Source organism: Theropithecus gelada, chromosome 13 (genome assembly GCF_003255815.1).
Source record: "Theropithecus gelada isolate Dixy chromosome 13, Tgel_1.0, whole genome shotgun sequence".
Lineage (NCBI taxonomy): Eukaryota > Metazoa > Chordata > Mammalia > Primates > Cercopithecidae > Theropithecus > Theropithecus gelada.
In genome coordinates, this window is record NC_037681.1 from 49,530,481 (window position 1) to 49,549,611 (window position 19,131).

The 19,131-nt window shown below is 36.4% G+C and overlaps 1 protein-coding gene across 3 annotated transcripts in view; it reads left to right on the forward strand.

The window, feature by feature from the left end:
- CLIP4 (CAP-Gly domain containing linker protein family member 4) overlaps nt 1–19,131 on the forward strand; it is a 70,352-nt gene that overhangs the window by 35,285 nt on the left and 15,936 nt on the right. For all 3 annotated transcript variants that reach the window (XM_025354541.1, XM_025354539.1, XM_025354540.1), the window contains exons 9-14: nt 3,252–3,395; nt 6,986–7,075; nt 7,842–7,985; nt 10,955–11,089; nt 14,486–14,609; nt 18,008–18,072. In XM_025354541.1, the coding sequence (XP_025210326.1) occupies nt 3,252–3,395; nt 6,986–7,075; nt 7,842–7,985; nt 10,955–11,089; nt 14,486–14,609; nt 18,008–18,072 (702 nt within the window). The remainder of the gene's footprint in view (nt 1–3,251; nt 3,396–6,985; nt 7,076–7,841; nt 7,986–10,954; nt 11,090–14,485; nt 14,610–18,007; nt 18,073–19,131) is intronic.

Genomic DNA, 19,131 nt, shown 5'->3' on the forward strand with positions numbered 1-19,131 from the left:
GTATAAAATGAAAAAGAAAAAACAAAAAGTAGGTAGAGATTTTTCCATCTTCTATTTTTGACCCTTTCTTCCTTCTAGGAAGCTTTTAGTATTTTTTCTTCTTTTCTTTTTTTTTTCCTTCAGAGTTCATACCATTTTTATTCCTTACCGATATTTTAGTGGGGGTTGGAGAAGAAGAATTGGAGTTAAAGCTGTGTTCAGTGGGCCATGTTTATCTGGAAATTTGTTATTTTTGTCTTTCCAAATAATTCTTCATCATGTGTTTGTTTTTAGTTAAGCCTTACAGTTACATGTCGAGATTTGAGAAAAATCCTATCAATAATTCAGTTAGCCTGAGTAACTGAGTAATAGAGGTTGCCCGTATACTATGCATCCAGTCATTGCTTTACATTTAGTTTTGGTTCTCTGAAATGCTTTGGTTAATAAAAAAAAAAAAAAAAGAAAAATGCAAACTGTATAGATGAGGTTTTATATACTGTAGAAATCTTTCTAAGCCATAGAATTAAATGTTTAATTTAATACACAGATATACTTTAGCTTACAGAAATTTCCTGGTAAGATTTTTTTTTGTTAGAAAATATATTATTTATAGTGAAGTAGAGGTGTCAGTATTCATGATAGAGGTTATATCAGCCAAGGTTGCCTTCATATTGATAAAAATACCTTATTCACTTGTAATCATAAACATTATTCCAGTAAAAGAGGTACATTTTCTCTCCTTTTTGTCTTTTTGCCTGTGTGATCACCATAATAAGTTAAAATGAAATAGCTCTTACATAATGAAAGGAGAAAAGAAAAAAGAGAAAGCCAACATACCACAGCCTAGACAATTCCACCCAGCACTGCTGCATCCAGCAGTCTCTCCTCTCCCCACTCCAATTAATTTAGCCCTCTACCCCATCCCACTTTGTTAGCGGGGAGGTTCACCAAATGATGGGGCTTGCTCAGAAGAGAAACATGTTATGGTCAGTGGAAGTTGAAGAGAAAGTACAAAAAGATGGAGAGGGCTGCCCTTCTCTTTTAATAATTGTGAGAGGATTTACTAATCCTGAAAAGTGTCCTTCAGTGACTGATCCCCGATCTAGACTTTGGCCCTTCAACTTGCTGCTGTCCAAAAAATCACACATTTTCCCTGAGATGAAGAAAAACATAATTTATTGAACATGGTTATGACATTAATGACACAAACAAATTAGAAAAATACTCCATAGCCTGACTTCTCTTATAAATGTTTATTTTAGGTTTCTTCCAATCCTGCCTGCTGCCTGTATTCCCACATACAATTTTTCACAAATGTTACAGTGTAATCAAATATATAACTTAATTTTTTATTTCCTTTTTTTTTTTTTTTTTTTGAGACAGTCTCTCTGTCTGTCGCCCAGGCTGGAGTGCAGTGGCCTCCCAGGTTCAAGCGATTCTCCTGCCTCAGCCTCCCGAGTGGAATTACAGGCACGCACCACTGTGCCTGGCTAATTTTTGTATTTTTAGTAGAGATGGGGTTTTGCCATGTTGGTCAGGCTGATCTTAAACTCCTGGTCTTGGGTGATCTGCCTGCCTTGGCCTCCTAAAGGGCTGGGATTATAGGTGTGAGCCACCGCGCCTGGCCTGATTTACTTTTCATATTTTTATATATTTCTACATAATCTTTATTGTCTTATAATGATATAGTGGTTTATGGATATAGTTAATTCATCATATTGGCAGACAATTATGTTTTCTCCTACTTATGAATAATATTACAGTGATGACATATTCAGATATAAAACCTTTTCCTCCTATTTAGAGTATTTTCTCATGATTCATTTCCAGAAGTGTGATTGGGTCATTGTAGTAAACAGAAATTGTGGCAGCTCTTGAATTTTTTTTTTTTTTCTTTTAGTATACAGATGAAACCTTGTAACCTTTGTCAGTACCATTAAATATAATTATTTCTTTAAAATTCTATAAAGTGGATTAGGTCAAGATTTTTGTTTTCTAAAAAGATCATACAAATTTACATTCCCAGGGTATAAAATAATTTCTTTCATCAAACCCTTGCCAACACTGGTTGTAATCATCGTCGTCATCATTATCACCAAGCTTGAGAGAGAAAGAGAGAGAAAGGGTGTGTATGTGTGTGTGTGTTAGGGAAGGCAAATAATTTAGAGAAAGAATAGAAAGTCATGGAAAATCTCATAGATAGGAGACAGAAGAGAGAACATTGTGAATAAGTTAAAAAAAGATAGGAAAATCAGGATAAAGTAGTATGGACTCTGAGGTGGGAGAGAATTTTAAGATTAGCAGAAAAGTAGTGGAGTTGGTACTTTTTAGTTATTAACAAAGCACTCACTTCTTATAGAGTCTCCAGCATTTCTACCCGGCTTTAAAACAAGTTGTTTTTAATATATTCCGTTTTAGTCATAATGTATATTTGCTAGATGGTAGACACTCAATGAAAGAGTGTAATACACATATTATGGCTTTATTTTCACTTTTTAAATATCTTAGCCAGATTATCTTGGTATTTATAGTTTATATTCACTATCTTTAATGTCAGTGCATTCTTCTTATACTGGTTATTTTATTGTGTGGATAAACTCCTTTTTGATGGAATTTTGTACTCCCAACTGCTGCAGATAGGCAACCCCCTGCCCCTGCCGCTCCCCTCCCCAGTGCACACTGTATTGTTTCCGATTGTCAGGACCTGAGGGCCAGGCCTTTTAGGAAGATTATATTTTATAGTCAGAAAGCTTTATTTTATGCCTGCTATGTGTAACACACTGTAATTAGGTACGGGGGGAATGCAGAGTTAAGTAACATTTAAATTTTGTCTTTAAAGGTGTTAGTCTGGAAGAGAGATAAGACATGGGCATAAAAAGCTATAATGTGGGATAAATATAACTTCCAAAGGAGATATAAGTTGGCATGGAAGAATAAGTTTTTATGCTCTATAGCTTACTATTATTTGCCAATTGCTTAGAAATAATAGAAAACTATTAATATTACCTTTACTCGTTTCTCTTTCTCCTGAATTTCACTTAACAACTGAAATGTGGTTCTTACATTATTGATGTATGGTTAGTCTCGAAAACTAGACTGTAAGCTCTTTGAGGGTAAGTACTGTGTCTTACATTTTTTTTCCCTCTCATCATAGGACATACGGTGGGCATTAAAGGTTTATATTAAAGATTTATATTACTAATTAGTTGTACTTGTTCCTTTATTTGAAGTGTTTTAACTGTTTAACACTAAAATTCTACATTCTCCCTTAGGTATTTTTGCACCTCTTTCAAAGATAAGTAAAGCAAAAGATCGAAGGAAGAATATAGCACACACTCCTTCTACAAAAGCTGCCGTGCCTCTCATCAGGTCCCAGAAAATTGACATAGCTCATGTAACGTCCAAAGTAAATACTGGTAGGTCAAACCACAAAGTTATTCAGTATTTTAGTTCTGCTTCAGTATTTTAATTTTATTTGTAGAATTCCTACTATTTAGATTGCTTCACTTTTTTTTGTTAGCCAACTGTGAAACCTGAATTTAATAAAACCTGCATCTTACGTGTTTTTAAACCTCAATTTTAATGACTTCAGTCCCTAACAAATGTATTTCAGATTTGTTCCTTCCTTTTTTCCCCTTACCGTCTCCATACTTTTATCACACATAATCTATCCTCAAAGCTAGATTTCATACTGTCATCAAACTTTTATGGAACAAAACTAGCTTTAGGCTCCTCACCTATTGAAGGATGTTTAGTGACTTCTCTTTTACCAGAAAAAAGTTCTGACTCCTGAAACTAGCAGTTGCGGCTCTCTTTCTTTATTGATAGAGTCTCGCACGGCTTCCATAGGTGAACTAGTTTATCGTATCTCTTCCTGTCTTTTACGTACGTTTTCTCACTCCTCCCTTCATACTTTGTCTCATGCTATTTATCTGGGTGCCGTAATTTGACGTCTGCCTTTTGAGGTCCTCACCATTTTTTCGACTTCTTATTCCTATCCTGTTTCTTATTCCTATCCTGTTTATCCATGAACGCTTTCTTGATAACTCCAGTTCACTTTAATCTCCTCATTCCCTAACTTTGTATGTACTTTTTATCCATACTGCCCAATTGTTATTTGTTATCTTGGGTTTTGTCCTCTGATTGCTTTATTTGTGCAAGTGTCCTATTCTCTCAGCAAAATTTCAAACTTGAACTGAACCATGAGAGCAAATTGTAGTGTTGTTTTCACTGTAGCAATGCACAAAATAGGTGCTCAATAAATACTTGCTAATTTGTAAATACTTGAGGTGGAAAGCTTTCTACCAGGATGAAAGGAATTTGTCCAAGAATTCGACTGGCCTTTATATTCTGTTCCGCTGGGCTATTTGAATATCCCTGTGTCAATACTGCACTCCATAATAAGTAGTTTTTAAAAATAAGTCCTGATGTCCAGTAGTGGAGAGCCTCTTATCTCGTTCTTGATCATTGTTTTGCCTGTTTTGGGCTTTTATAAATCACACTTCCATATATAGTTTACAATGAACTGTTAAGTTTCCTTTTAAAAATTCTGTTGAGGTTTTAACTGATGTTTTAGTTAAAGCTTAAATCAGTGTGGAAAGAACTGACATCTTTACAATAGTCAGTTTTTAAATTATGAGTTTAGAATATCTTTCCATTTAATTAGGCCCTTTGAAAATATCCCAACAAAATTGTGTAATTTTTTTCTACAGATATTTTGTATCTGCCTTGTTAGGTCTATTGGTAGGTACTCCATACTTTTTGATGCTATTATAAGTAGCATCCTTTTAACCTGAAGCCCAGAAGTATACAGTAAATATAGACAGAAAGCTCCAAGAGAAGCCCCCTCTATTTCTGGTCTGAGAAGCAGAAAAGAGGTCTCCTATTAGATAGAATGTGGATGAAATTGCCTATTGTTTTTCTTGTTTGCCTTTTCTTTCCCTTGTTTCTCTCCCATCCAGTCCCCAGGCAATCCTTTATTGTATGGATGGGCAGCTGTGGATGGGCAGGCATCTGAAACCCCAAGGAAGGGAAATCCATGTCTCTGACCAGAGAAACTTTGATCCAAGGACATAGATGGAATCCCCACTGGTTTTTCTTCTGTTTTCTCACTGCTTGGCCCCAGAGGCACAGTCAATCTCAGGATCGTATGACAGAGCAAGGAAACTAAAGCTTAGACATTCTACTCAGAATACCAACAAGGGGTGCCCAGGAGCAGAAAGTATCATGATTTCATGGAGAAGAGGGAGCTCAAGAAAGAGGCCTCACAATTTTGGCTGTGAACTCCTAGGTCTTCTTGCAAGTGGTGTATGCATGGATCTGACCAAAGCCTTTGGTCTCCTTGGTAGACCACTGCTCGGGTCCCAGCCTGACTACTGGGCTGCACAGCACATGAGACAAATTCAAACAGCACTGTAGAGGCTGTGGAAACAGAACCCACATTAGAACCACAGTGTGCAGAGAGTGGTCAGGAGCTTCCACCTGGAGCCTACATGGGTGGACTGCCTGCTAAAATGCAACAGTCAACGTCCTCCATAGGATTTAAACACGACCTATTCCAGTGTCCATACATAATATTCAGAAGACACAAGATACAATTTTAAATTACCCAAAATATGAAAAACCAGGAAAGTCAACACCTCTAACAAGGAAAAAGACAGTCCAAGCATAGCAGCTTCGAGACTACATGGCCATTGCAGTGAACACATAAAGATTTTAAATAATATAACCACACTCTAAGAATTAAGGGTGTAGCTGGGCATTGTGGTGCATGCCTGTAGTCCCAGCTACTCCAGAGACTGAGGCAGGAGGATCGCTTGAGTCCAGGAGTTTAGGCTGCAATGGGCTATGATTGTGCCACTGCACTACAGCCTGGCTAACAGAACAAGACACTGTTTCTTTAAAAAAAAAAAAAAAAGAAAAAATCATACGTGAACACTATTGACACAAATGAAAAGAAAGTTTCAGCCAAGAAATAGAAGATATGAAAAAGAAGCAAAGATACACCCATGTGTGTTATATATATATATATATATACACACACACACACACACAAATAAGTACAAGCAGAATTGTGGAAATCTAAGACTGGTGAATTGTATCACTGCCAATATCCTGGTTGACATATTATACTTATTATGCCATAATTTTGCAAAATATTACCTTTGGAGGAAACCCAAAGTGTACAAGGAATCTCCTTGTATTATTTGTATAAAAACTTTAAATATTTTATAACTGAAAAATATAATGAAAAATAAAAATGTCCTCTTCAGGTTGCCTTCATAAAATGTCTCCTCTCTACCCTCTTCATTCAGTTTCTGCTGTTGGAGTTCAGGCTCTAATGGCTGGACTATGCTAATAACGTCTGACTGGTCCCTGCTTCCAGCCTCTCCCGCTGTGGTTTCGTTGCAGCCCTGCTGTCAGGAGAGTGTTATTTAACTAGACTCTGTTCATGCCAGTGTTCCTTTTCAAAGCCCAGCAGAGGCTCCTTCTTTGCAGAAGAGTTCTTAGTCCTTAGCGGGGCACTGTCACCCCCTCTGAGGTGTTACTGTGACCTGTCTGTCTAGTCTGGCTTCTCCTACATTCCGGAAGTACTCCAGTCCAGCCAAGCTGCTCACCATTTTCTGTGTCTTTCCTTAAGATTTTCTTTTTGTCCATCCAGAATGCCTGCCCTCAGCTCTTCCTCACCATATGGCCAGTATTCTCAGGAAGAAATCTGACCTGTCCCTCAGGACCCATCTCAGAATGTGATCATCTTGATGAGACATGAATTTATCTTTGTAGCCACTGTTATTGTCTCCTTCTCATATGCTAGTACTTATACTAAAACATGTCCTCATATGTCTGTGCAGTTGTTATCCAGTATGTTTTCAGAAGTGAGTAAGACTTAGATAATGAGGGATGCATGTACTTTAAAAAATACATTTTATGTTTAATGTTAAAATTCTTAATGTTAAAATTTTAATGTTAAAATTCTTGCTGAAAGTGTTTCATTTTTGCGTCCAAGGATTAATGACATCAAAAAAAGATAGTGCTTCTGAGTCAACACTTTCATTACCTCCTGGGGAAGAACTGAAAACTGTGACAGAGAAAGACGGTAATATACCTTGTAACCTCTGTTTCTCAAAATTGAACTTTTGATGGAACTTTAATAGTCGGAAAACAGTTTATATGGAGGTTAAGTTTTAAAGTTGGTAAGGGAGAAATTATAGTAAAAACTAAACTTGGAAATCACTGAAGCAGCTCATACCAAGCTATATACATTATATTTTGTGTGTGTAAAACACTGTACTATGATTCTTTTGTCTTACTTAAATTAGATAACTACTGGACTAGATTTAAGAAAATAAAAGGAAATTCCATAATATAGATAGCTCTACACAAACGTTTCATTTGCCTTTAGCTATGAAATCATTAGATGAATTGAGCATGAGTATTCCTACTTGCCTCCTGGTTTAACTCAAAACATCTTAATATTAAGCTTTTGTTGCCTTAAAACATACTAATATCATGTTTAATTTTTGTATAAATAAGATGGAACTCTGTCATCTAAGGTGAGAGGTGAGTGATGGTCATTAGATTAAGTAGTCAGTTTACATCAATTGATGTGGTGACACCTCTTATATAAGATTGTGATCTTACTGTGGGAATCCTTAAAATATTATTGCTTGTGTTATAAAATCTTTTATAGATAAACTACAGTTGCTATTTGGATGAAATCAGGCATTTAATTTGACACTAGATAATCCATAATTGAGGAAGTTAAATGAAGGGTTTCAGAAAGATTTGCCTCGACGAGCTGCTTCTTGGTCCACATCTTATTTTCCACAGTTTGACACGTTCTTTTTCTTTATCTGTTGCAGTCGCCTTGCTTGGATCTGTCAGCAGCTGCTCCTCTACATCTTCTTTGGAACACAGACAGAGCTACCCCAAGAAACAGAATGCAATCAGCAGTAACAAGAAGACAATGAGCAAAAGCCCTTCCCTTTCATCCAGAGCCAGTGCTGGTATCTATGGCTTTTTCAACCAGGCTTTCTTGGTGTTTTTTATCTTGGTTTGTTTGTAAGTAGATTTGCTCTTTTTAAATGTGTAGAAGGAACCCTTTACTTCAATCAGATTGAACTACTTTTACTCTTCCCCCGCCTCCCCCTGAGCCTTAAGCCTTAAGGTCTCTTCGTTTTGCTGTGTCAGATATAAGACTTTGCATTTATTTTCATGTAATTCATTCTTAGTGGTTTCACCTCATCTGAATTTAGCCTCTTCATAGGACTTTGTGTCATCTTCATATTTAAAAAGCATGTGTTCTCTGTTTTTATTCAAGTGGTTGTTTCAAAACTATGTTTGCTTAAAACCTAGGAGAAGGTCAGAGGTCCTCTCCCAGGATGGCAATACCAGCCAGTTCTGAGACAGCTTTTTTAACTAGCCGTGAACCTGCATAATCTCACTCAGTCCACATTTCTTCAGTTATTTGTAAAGATACGTAAAACACTTTATCAGACTTCCTTTTGAAATGACATAGATTTTGTCTGTTGCAGTTCACTTATTTGCTGCCTATACAGTGAACTTGTCCGGAAAGGCAAAAGCCATCCTGGCAAAAATTGTTCTTCATGAGCCCCTTTATTACCAGAGTCTTTTTTTAGTACTTCTATTAATAGTACTTGTACTGAACCAACATTTTATTATGGAAAATGTTCATGACAGATTTTTAAAAAAATACTCGATGGGAAAAAACCTCCCAAACTCTCAACAATAACATTGACATAATAAGCCTAAACATTGGGACCCTAAAAGTAGAGAACCTGAAAGTTTTGCCTGAAGTTGTTTGCCTGGAGTATTTATTCTCTAAATGGCTTCCTCTCTCCATACCCCCACCAGTTTGTTGTCTTTATGTTGTGAGGAGCAGAGGTGAGAAGGTACAGTGCTGACACAGCCGTCCTGTTTGTCCGAATTTCATTCACGTTTTAAGGCCCCCTTCATTTGGCATTTGCACTTTTGACATTTATTTGATTTTAAAATTTGTATGTGGGTATGGAATTTTTTTAACCTTCTAAACAAAGTAGTCTAACATGCCTATATATTTACCTTTTAAAAAATAAATTTGAGGGTTATGTTGACTTAATAGTGAAGATGAAGAGAGTTATCAGAGTGAGAAAGAGGACCTTTCAAAGAGGGAGATGGGCAGAGAATGGGAGATATGGGAAAGTCTGTGTTGGGAACCCCAGAGACATTTACTTAAAACATGTTTCTCGAGTGAGTAGATATTCCACTTTTTCTGTAGATTTGCATTTGAGGGAGATGTAGACTGCAGAGAACGAACAATAATGGAAAGTTAGGTTAAAAAATTAGAGAAAGAAGAATAGAAATAAAGGATTTGGGAAATGGGAAAGGTAGGGACCTCAGCCTCATCATATCCCATAGTTTTTTACTTTTTTTTTTTTCTTTTATTAAAGACAAGGTCTTGCTCTGTCACCCAGGTGGAGTGCAGTGTTGCAATCATAGCTACTGCGGCCTTCTACTCCTGGACCCACGTGATCCTCCCACCTTGGCCTCCCAAAGTGCTGGGATTTACAGGCGTGAGCCATCATGCCTAGCCTGTGTCCCACTTTTGAACTTGCCATCTTTGGTTCATTGTCTACAGGCAACAAGGGGACGGGTCTGAGGATTTCTGGTCACTGAGTCTTGGTTTTAATCTAGGTGTACCACTTACTGGCTGTTTGTTGACAGTGTGTCTTAGTTAATTCCTGAGTTTGTATCTTATTTTTCAGTATAATTTTTAGGAAAAGCACTTTATAAACTATGAAATGCTGTAGAATATTAGTTATGATGAGGGCCTAGAACTTGCATAATCCAGACCTTCTCCATGGGTTTATGTTCCTTGTTTAGTTGCTGTGTTTTTGGTCTCTTCTTTTTTCACAATATGACTTATCCTCATCCCATGCCCTCCTCCAGAGTTCTCTACTCCCTCTCAGATGGCAGCTCTTCAAATCTCTGTTTATGTAGTGACGGGACAAGGCTCAAGCACCCACCTCTTCTCGTTCAGCTGTTATATTTGAACAGCTTTCTAGATCGTATTTCTCTAGGACTTCTATATTTAATAGTGGGCGTTTCAAGGTTTAGTTTTGAATGAATCAAGTTGAGAGGGCAGTGGTTTTGTTCTTAATAACAAAATCAATTTAGGATAATTGGGACCGTATAGCAATTTCACCTTCAAATCGTGCTACCTTTGGCTAGTCACAGTGGCTCATGCCTGTTATCCTAGAACTTTGGGAAGCTGAGGTGGGAGGATCACTTGAGCCCAGGAGTTTGAGACCAGCTTGGTCAACACAGCGAGACCCTGTTTCTTAAAAGAAAGAAAAAGTCAAATCACATGACTTTTTATATAATTTACACTGAGTCTAAGTGAACTATTAATAATATAATTCTAGTATTTTAGTAGAATAGAAATTGGCAAACTATGGCCCATAGGCCAAATCTGACCTACCACTTGTTTTTGTAAAGTTCTTTGGAATCTAGCCATGCACATTTAAAAAAAATGTATTGTTTGTATTTACTTCCATGCTGCAACGGCAGAGTTCAATAGTTGTGGCAGAGGTATGGCTAGCAAATCCTAACATATTTACTGTCCAGCTCTTTGCAGAAACAGTTTGCTGTGACCCCTCTTCTAGTAGAAATGCTGCAGGCAATATTGGCAGAGTTGGTACTTTACCAGGGATAAGGTTTTGTGAATTTCCCATGGCAGTAATTTTCCCAGGAAACTCTTCACGTTTCCTTTGAGTAACTTGACCTCACACGTGAGAAACACGACTGTAGATGACTTATGTGATGAAAGGCATCAGATATCAAAATCACCAACTAATTAGACTAGTTAGAATACCTAGTGTGATTTTTTTGGCTAATGTGCTTTTTGAGTTTTTCTCCCTTTGTTTTTTCTCCTGTTTTCCTGCCCTGCCCCTGTGTCCCTCCCTGACTTGAACAGGTTTGAATTCCTCAGCAACATCTACAGCAAATAATAGCCGTTGTGAGGGGGAACTCCGCCTCGGAGAGAGAGTGCTAGTGGTAGGACAGAGACTGGGCACCATTAGGTTCTTTGGGACAACAAACTTCGCTCCAGGTAACTCATCTGCGTATTTGCTTAACTTGAATTCTTTAGAATACAAAAGGTTTAAAATTTTACATGTAAATAGAATTTAATTGTAGAGAAATCTTGATGAACAGTTTTTATGGATGGCAGCTATAGCACAGAAAATGTGAAACGATGATGAACACTCAGACTGTGTTTACTCAGGTGGATGGTTACCCATACATTTTTTTCTTGCCACTTGTGTTTTAAATGGTCAGTGTTAAAAATTAGTTGTCATTCTCCAGTTTTACTCCTACTGATTGCTGGGTGTGCTAAGTGACAGGCAAACATTTTAGGATTAGATTTTTGCTAAGGATAGTCTTTAAAATAAGTAGTAAATAATGAGTTAACTGTATACCTTTTTATCAGAGTGGCTTGCAGAGAAAAGCACACAAAAGGGCTCAAAATACATTTTTTTGGGGGGCTCTTAAAAATACATGTTTGTGTATTTATATATTCATTCCAATCTATACTTAACATTGTGTTTCCAAAAGTAAAGATTACTTTCTATTTTTTTTTTTTTTTTTTTGAGATGGAGCTTTGCTCTCATTGCCCAGGCTGGAGCGCAATGGCATGATTTCGGCTCACTGCAACCTCTGCCTCCTGGGTTCAAGTGATTCTCCTGCCTCAGCCTCCCGAGTAGCTGGGATTACAGGCATGTGCCACCACGCCCAGCTAATTTTGTATTTTTAGTAGAGATGGGATTTCTCCATGTTGGACAGGCTGGACTCAAACTCCCAAACTCAGGTGATCTGCCCGCCTCGGCCTCCCAAAGTGCTGGGATTACAGGTGTGAGCCACCGTGCCCGGCCGGATTACTTTGTTTTGTATTGTCAGAGATTAATAATTTTAAACAGAAGTCGGTTGAACGAAAACAAGTTTGTATATTTTAAATAGCAATATACTATTTTAACACATGGTGGCATTGCAGTATTTTAGGAAAAGGTTATCTAGAACATTGATTTTTAAAAAAAAGTTTGTAGCATTTAGCCAAGAACTATGAGGGATCTGAGATTTTGCCCTACTTGCAAGCTAACAAATTCGCCTGCCACAGTTTCATAGATGTTGGTGGAAGATATTGTGAGTACTAGAGTCATCACAAGTTTGAGACAAAGCACTCTAGTACTCAGTCATAGCAGTAGCCAGAGTATCGGCATTTTCTTGAACTATTCCCTTAGTGCCAATTCTCACAGGGTGAGAGCGAGTGAGCCAGGTGTCACCTGCACAGCCAGTGTTTTTTTGTTCCAGGAGAGGACCCCAGAACTTAGGGAAACTGAATCTTTAAACTGAACTTATTGTACCCATGCCTGCCATTTGCTCTGGTGGGAGATGCTATCTCTATCCTCCAGGGCTGTCCCCTACACAGACGTTTATGAAAAGGTAGTCTAGAACAAAAGTAGTCTACCAGTAAGGCATGTGGAAACATGACAGGACCGTAGGTGACTGTCTCCCAACACAGTCTTGTTTCACTTATACCACTTACAATTAATTGCAAGCCAGCTGCTTGATTTGAGTTAGGTGTTTTATAATTCATGACTTTCTTAGGCCTCCAGGTAGTAATTGAGATTAGTTAGGATATACTTAATATGGCATTCAAATAAAAACTTAATCCCACAGGTAGGTTATTTTTTTACAATTACCATATCTTTTGAGTTCCCTTTCTCTGATGATATTAAACCAAGGTAGAATGGTTTGATTCTCTGGATATAATTCTTCATTTTAGGTTGATTTCCATTTTTAAATTCATAATGTAAAGCATTTAGAAATTTGGGAAGTAGTAAGCAAATATTAGAAAAGGTGGAAACTTTTTTGTTAAAAACGTTCTGTCCTGTAAGGAAGTAGTTGCATCAAAAATAAATCACTGCTGCGGAACAGTGGTAGTATCTTCAGTATTTGGAGGTTGTAAGATCTAGATTTGAGAGAGGTCGTATTTAGTCTCATCAGCATTTTTTATCAGCGACACCTTGGAAAGAAAATTAACATTTAATTGGGAAGATATCCATACCACACCACTGCCAAGCTGTAGTCTTTATCGTTAACACTTGCCATATGTATTTCTACTGTATGTTACACGTTTCCAAGAGTTACATGGTTAACATTAGTAATTATATGGTCAATTAAAATGGGAAAATGCAAAAATAGGAAAGCATAAAAGGCAGAAGCAAGTAAAACTTGGAAAATTGTAACTATAGCACTGAGAAGTAACAGTGGCAACCAGACTAACCTGGTTTAGGACATTCGGAAATGTGATGACCTATTTTCAGAGCGTTAGTGTGGCTTAACAATAGTTTTGTAGACATTACTTGTATTACATATTAGGAAATGGACTCAGGTATCATCTTTTTATACATAGAGGAAAAAAATTAAGAACTTGTGAATTGGTTTTTTTAGAAGGCATTAAGAACTTGTGAGTTGGTTTTTTAGAAGGCATATAATTAACTCTTTGAACTAGTAATCTGGAAGAAACACTATTTTTGTAATTTGTAATAAGTTTCTTGATATCTATGCCCTATTTTTTACTCGATATTGATTATAAGAGACCAAATACAATTACTACTGTATGCTCCTTTTAAATCACAAATAAATGGACTATTAGATACTTTTAATTGGTCTTGAGGCACCCTCAATTCGAAAATCCTTATTTTAGGATTATGTGTCCATTTACCTTATATTGGGTAAAACCACATTTAAAGCAACCTTGCTACTTTAAGTTTAGGCTCTCTAGAAAAGGAAATCCTGTTATTTCCTTCAGAGTAGTAGGTCCTTTTAAATACAAAAAGTCTTTAAAATAATTATATTAGCTAACCTAAACCTTTTCATTTAGGTAAAAAAAGATTTTTCTTTTTATCTTGGGTAGAAAAAAGAAAAGAAAAAGCACTCACCATGATGTCTAGTGGTATTTTCTATAATATTTTTGTTCTTTAAATATTTGAGCACTGTTTGTGGTGTTCTAATGTTAGGTGAGTAAGATGAAAAGATTGCATGTTCATTTTATGATTTTTAAATCTCAATATTATGTTTCACTTCTTTCACTGAAACACACTATATTACCGAGTCAAGAAGAGTTTTTCATTGCAGCTTTTAGATATATTTTGGTCATATACTGTTTGCACAGTTGCCAATTCTTGCCAAATTTGTGTTTGTGCATTTTATTTTCCTCCTTTAATGTACTACTCTGCAATTATACTTGTAAAATGTTTTGCCTGTTCACTTTTCGAATTTTCAGAGTTTACAATTTTATCATTTGAAATCTTAATGAGTATCATGATCTTCCCTCATTTTGGTCATTTATGGAAATGTTAAACCACCTAGACTTTGGTTTTATATAGTAGCATAACAGTTTTGGATAAAGTACAGATGCTTTTAAAATGCAATATTCATGTTCTAGGATATTGGTATGGTATAGAGCTTGAAAAACCCCATGGCAAGAATGATGGTTCAGTTGGAGGTGTGCAGTATTTTAGTTGTTCTCCAAGATATGGAATATTTGCTCCCCCATCCAGGGTGCAAAGGTGAGAGAATGAAATTTATGTTTATTTACATAAACTTTTTGTAATTTGCAGTGGTTAATAGAGACACTAATTTTATATTAAAGACATGCTCTGATCGTGGCTCATGTCTTCTTTCAAGGGGTTAACCAACCACCTTCAGAGAGAAGGCTCATGGAAAGCTAAATTTGCTTTGCTGAGGATTTGCAATTTTAAAAACCTCCTTTATTCCTCATTTGCAAACCCTATGAGTATGTGTAGGCTATTAGAAGTGGCGTTTGGAGCTAAGAACAGTGAGAGCAGCAAGCTTAATCTGTCATGCAAACAAAAGTAAAAATGCTCTCTGATTGCTTCAGTCACATCCTAACTACATTAAATTTCCTGCCAGCAGGCACCCCATTCATTCTCCTGCAAACCTAATGGAACCAAAATGGCTTTTTCCTCTGATTTCTTTAGTTTTCAAAAATAGATAGGCAGTAGATCTTTGGGGGAAGTGAAGCTTCAAGGATTTTTATATAATATACCTCCTTGGTGTTTCTTCTTAAGATAGTATCTTTCATACCACCTCATCTGGTTTTAAAAAATAAGTTGAGCAGAAACAAAGTCCTCATAAAATTCCAGATATCATTATGTGAAATGGCTTCTCTTATGCTCTGGAAGAAATCGGTTGGTATGCCTTTGAGTGGATGGGAAATGGGACTAATCTTTAAATGAGAGATAACATATATGGCATCATCACATTCATGAGACTAGAACTACGATCGCAATCTGGGAGTCTTGTCTGGTTTTCCCTCACAACTAGACTGTTGTGACTATCTCCTGGCAAATTGAAGTTTTTACATCCATTTCTCCCTCGGTTTCTTTTTCTTAGTGAATCATTACATATTTGTTTAGTATTAATTTCCTTCTGTGATATACTTGATGTAATTTTCTTCTTATTTATGGTGATACAGAATTTAACATACAGTGTTTTGTCGTTTATAAAGTATCTTCACTTAAATGTTGTTTCATTTGATCTTAATAAATACTGATCAGGTAAGCTGGAGAATAATAACTATCACAAATATTTGTTGAGCATTTAGTAAGTGGGTAGGCTCTGTACAGTGTACTTTAGATGCATACCTCATTAATTCCCCCAGACCCTGTGAGCTGTAAGCTATTAGGATCATTCCCATTTTGCAAATGAAGAAACAGGTTTCAAAGAGATAAGTGATTTAGCTGAAGTCATACAACTAATTAGGCGAGGAGCTGGACTCAGCCTGGGTATGTTATTTTGTAATTTTTTTTTGTAAGCCCTTGCTTTTAGTTGGTTTGTTCTTTTTTTTTTTTTTTTGTATTTATTTTATAAATGAAGAAAAGGAAGTAGTAACTACGAATAGTGCTCATACATGCTGGGGTCTGTTTGCAGGACTCTTCATATATTAACCTGTTTACTGCTCTCCAGTAACCCTGTAGTGCAGGCACCATGTTCCATAGATGAGGAAAGTAAGTCACAAGAGGTGACGTGTGCTGTGCTCCCAGCTGGGGATTGGAACCCATGTAGTCTGGTATCAGCATGCATGCCCTTAACCATAACCCTATAATGGTTAGAAGAGCTTCAGGGACCTTCTTCAGGGCATATATCTTGTAAATAATTGGTTTGGGAGTAAAATCCATGCTGAGTCACCAGTCAGTCTTCTGTGTTCTCATGTTACTTTGGGCATATCTTCATCAAAACATTGCAGCAGTCTCTTAGAAATTTTGTCTGTCTCCTAGTCATGAGGACTGGGATTCTGCTTGTCATGTTTGATTACCCAGAGTACATAGTTTGGCATATTTTAGGCACAGTAAATATTGATCCAATCTGATTCCTGGTTCAGTGGTTTTATGCTGTAACAGCTTTTTCCTCCTCCTTTACATTGTAAAGCCACTTTCTCATGGTTTCATCTTTCTTGCTTTGTTTCTGCAGCACACGTTTTTTACTTTTTTTTTTTTTTTTGATTGCCTTCTATTTGGTTTTCTTTAAGGTGGTGCATTTAAAAGCAGCCCCCTCTGCTTAAAAAAAAATAGGGCTGTCTCTAAATGAACTGCTATCTCAATCCAGCTGTCTTCCTGTCATCTTCTGATTGTCTCATTCATCATCATCAAATACTATTAAGTGTCTTTTAGCACTTATGCTGTGCTAGGCATTCTATAAGCAAATAAAACAGACATGGTCCCTGATTTTGAGGAGTTTCTAATCTGAACCAGCTTTGGAACTCTAGAAAGATACCACTGATCTTCAAAATGGAAGAATTTTAAGCCAGGGACTATCCCAGAATGTTTGCACACATTATTTTTTTCTGCTTGGATGGCTTTCTACACCCACTTACTATTGCCCAACTTTCACCTAGTTAATACCTTTTCTTTGGCTAATATATGACTCAGTCAAAACTTCCTTACAGAAACTCTGAGAAAACTCACGAGGTTAATCACACATACAGACACACAAACACACACACACACACACACACACACACACACACATTGCTCAAGTGATCTTCATTAGCATAGTGTTCACTTTCTTAGTTCTTACTATTATTAGGCACTTACTACTAATGAACTGATTACTTCTAGAATTCACTCCCTCTCAACTGTCTGTTACTGCTTCATTCAAATATCCGTCCTCTTCATAAAATCATATTCTTTGTGTCCATCAGTCTCTCATTGTGGTATGTTGTATATCATGTAAAAATGATGCCTGTGAATTGTAACGTGAAATTGCAAATATTGCAAGAGTTGCAGGATTTCTTGATGGTAATAAGATATGCTGGAGGAAGTGATTGACAAATGACGGCTTTCCAGGTTTAGGTCACTAAACAGTTGAAAGAAAATGAGCGTGTCAGGATTGACTTTTTAAAAATAAAGAATGATTTGAATATCATAAAATGAAGGAAAACCCATCGGGAAAGTGACCTTTATGATTGTGGCTTAGAGTCAAATATAAAGTAAAAGATGTTGAATTGTATTAGTCATATAGTTTTACCAGAAAAATCACTCACACAAACTCAGCCAATGTATTTTTCTTTCAATTTAAGAATTAGTGCCTTTTTCACAGTATTAATCTAACATTTGTTAAGTTTAATATAAAATAAACATATTTTCATATTTTTAGTTTCACCTTTGAAGATGAAGTTACAAAGAAATAAATTCAGGTCCATATTTTAGGTGAATTCACTTGAATTTTTTTCTACACTAATTATCTTTGGATAGTGAGAACCTCTTCTATTTAATTATTGTTTTTCTTCCATGCCAGATGGAAGCTCATTCCTGGCTTATAATGGACACTCAATAAATATTTGTCTAATGAATGACTACAATTGGGGTGAAAAACTTAGTTGATAGCCAGTCTTAAACCTGAAAACCAGCTACTTCTAACGAGGTGTGCTTTGTTTTATTCATAGAGTAACAGATTCCCTGGATACCCTTTCAGAAATTTCTTCAAATAAACAGAATCATTCTTATCCTGGTAAGACTACACAGTTTTGTGGTCCTAATCATTATTTCTTTGCTTTCATTTATTGAAAAATTTTTATTGTGAGGTATATATGTATACAAAAGGGTCTATCAACTGTATTTGTATAGTTTGTGTAATAATAGAGCAGACATCTGTTACCTATCCCGTGGCTGAAGAAGAAGATGACCTGATCTGTAGAAGCCCCTGAGTACCTCATCATCTCATCTGCCTCCCTCTTCATATACCCCATCCTCAGGTGTGGAGGAGTCTTGAATTGCACATTAATTATTCCCTTGATTCTCTTTATTTTTATCACCCATATATAGATATATCAATAAATAATAAGCTTTTAGTTTTGGTTGTTTGCTATTTTGTTATTTAGCATTCCATTGAAATATTCATTCCATAATTGATGGTTATTTGGGTTAAATCCTGTTTCTTTTCTATTACAAACTATATTCTTGTGCACACTTGAAGTTTCTCTAGCATTGCCAGGCATGGGATACCTATGCCCTCCACCTTCCTAGGTAATGCCTGTCTGTCTGTATTGCATACTGTATCTGCGATGAACCGGAGCCTCTGCTGCTCCTCAACTCATTAGTACTTACCTTGTTTGATTTAGAAGTCTTTGCCTATCTGAAGGGCTTAAATGGTATTTCATTACGGTTTTAATTTGTGTTTTCTAGATTACAAATGAGGATGAGCCTATTTTCATGCTTATAGGCCATATGCCTTTCCTGTATTATGAAGTACCTGTTAAAGTTTCTTGCCCATTTTCAGAGGGTGGTTTGTCTTTATCTTATTGATTTGTAGGCGGCTTTGTGTATTTTGGGGACAAACATTTTGTGAATTTCATGTGTGGCAAATATCTTGCCCAGGTTGTTACTTGTCTTTTAATCTTTTTATTTATTATTTTTGGTGTCTTTAGGTTAGCAGAACTCCTTAATTTTTTGTAGTCAAAATAGCAAAACATGTTATGGTTTGCCCTTTTTGTTTTAAGAAATCTTTTCTTAAAATTGAAATTATGAAGATATTTTATGTTGTTGTTTTCTAAAAGATTTATATTTTTGT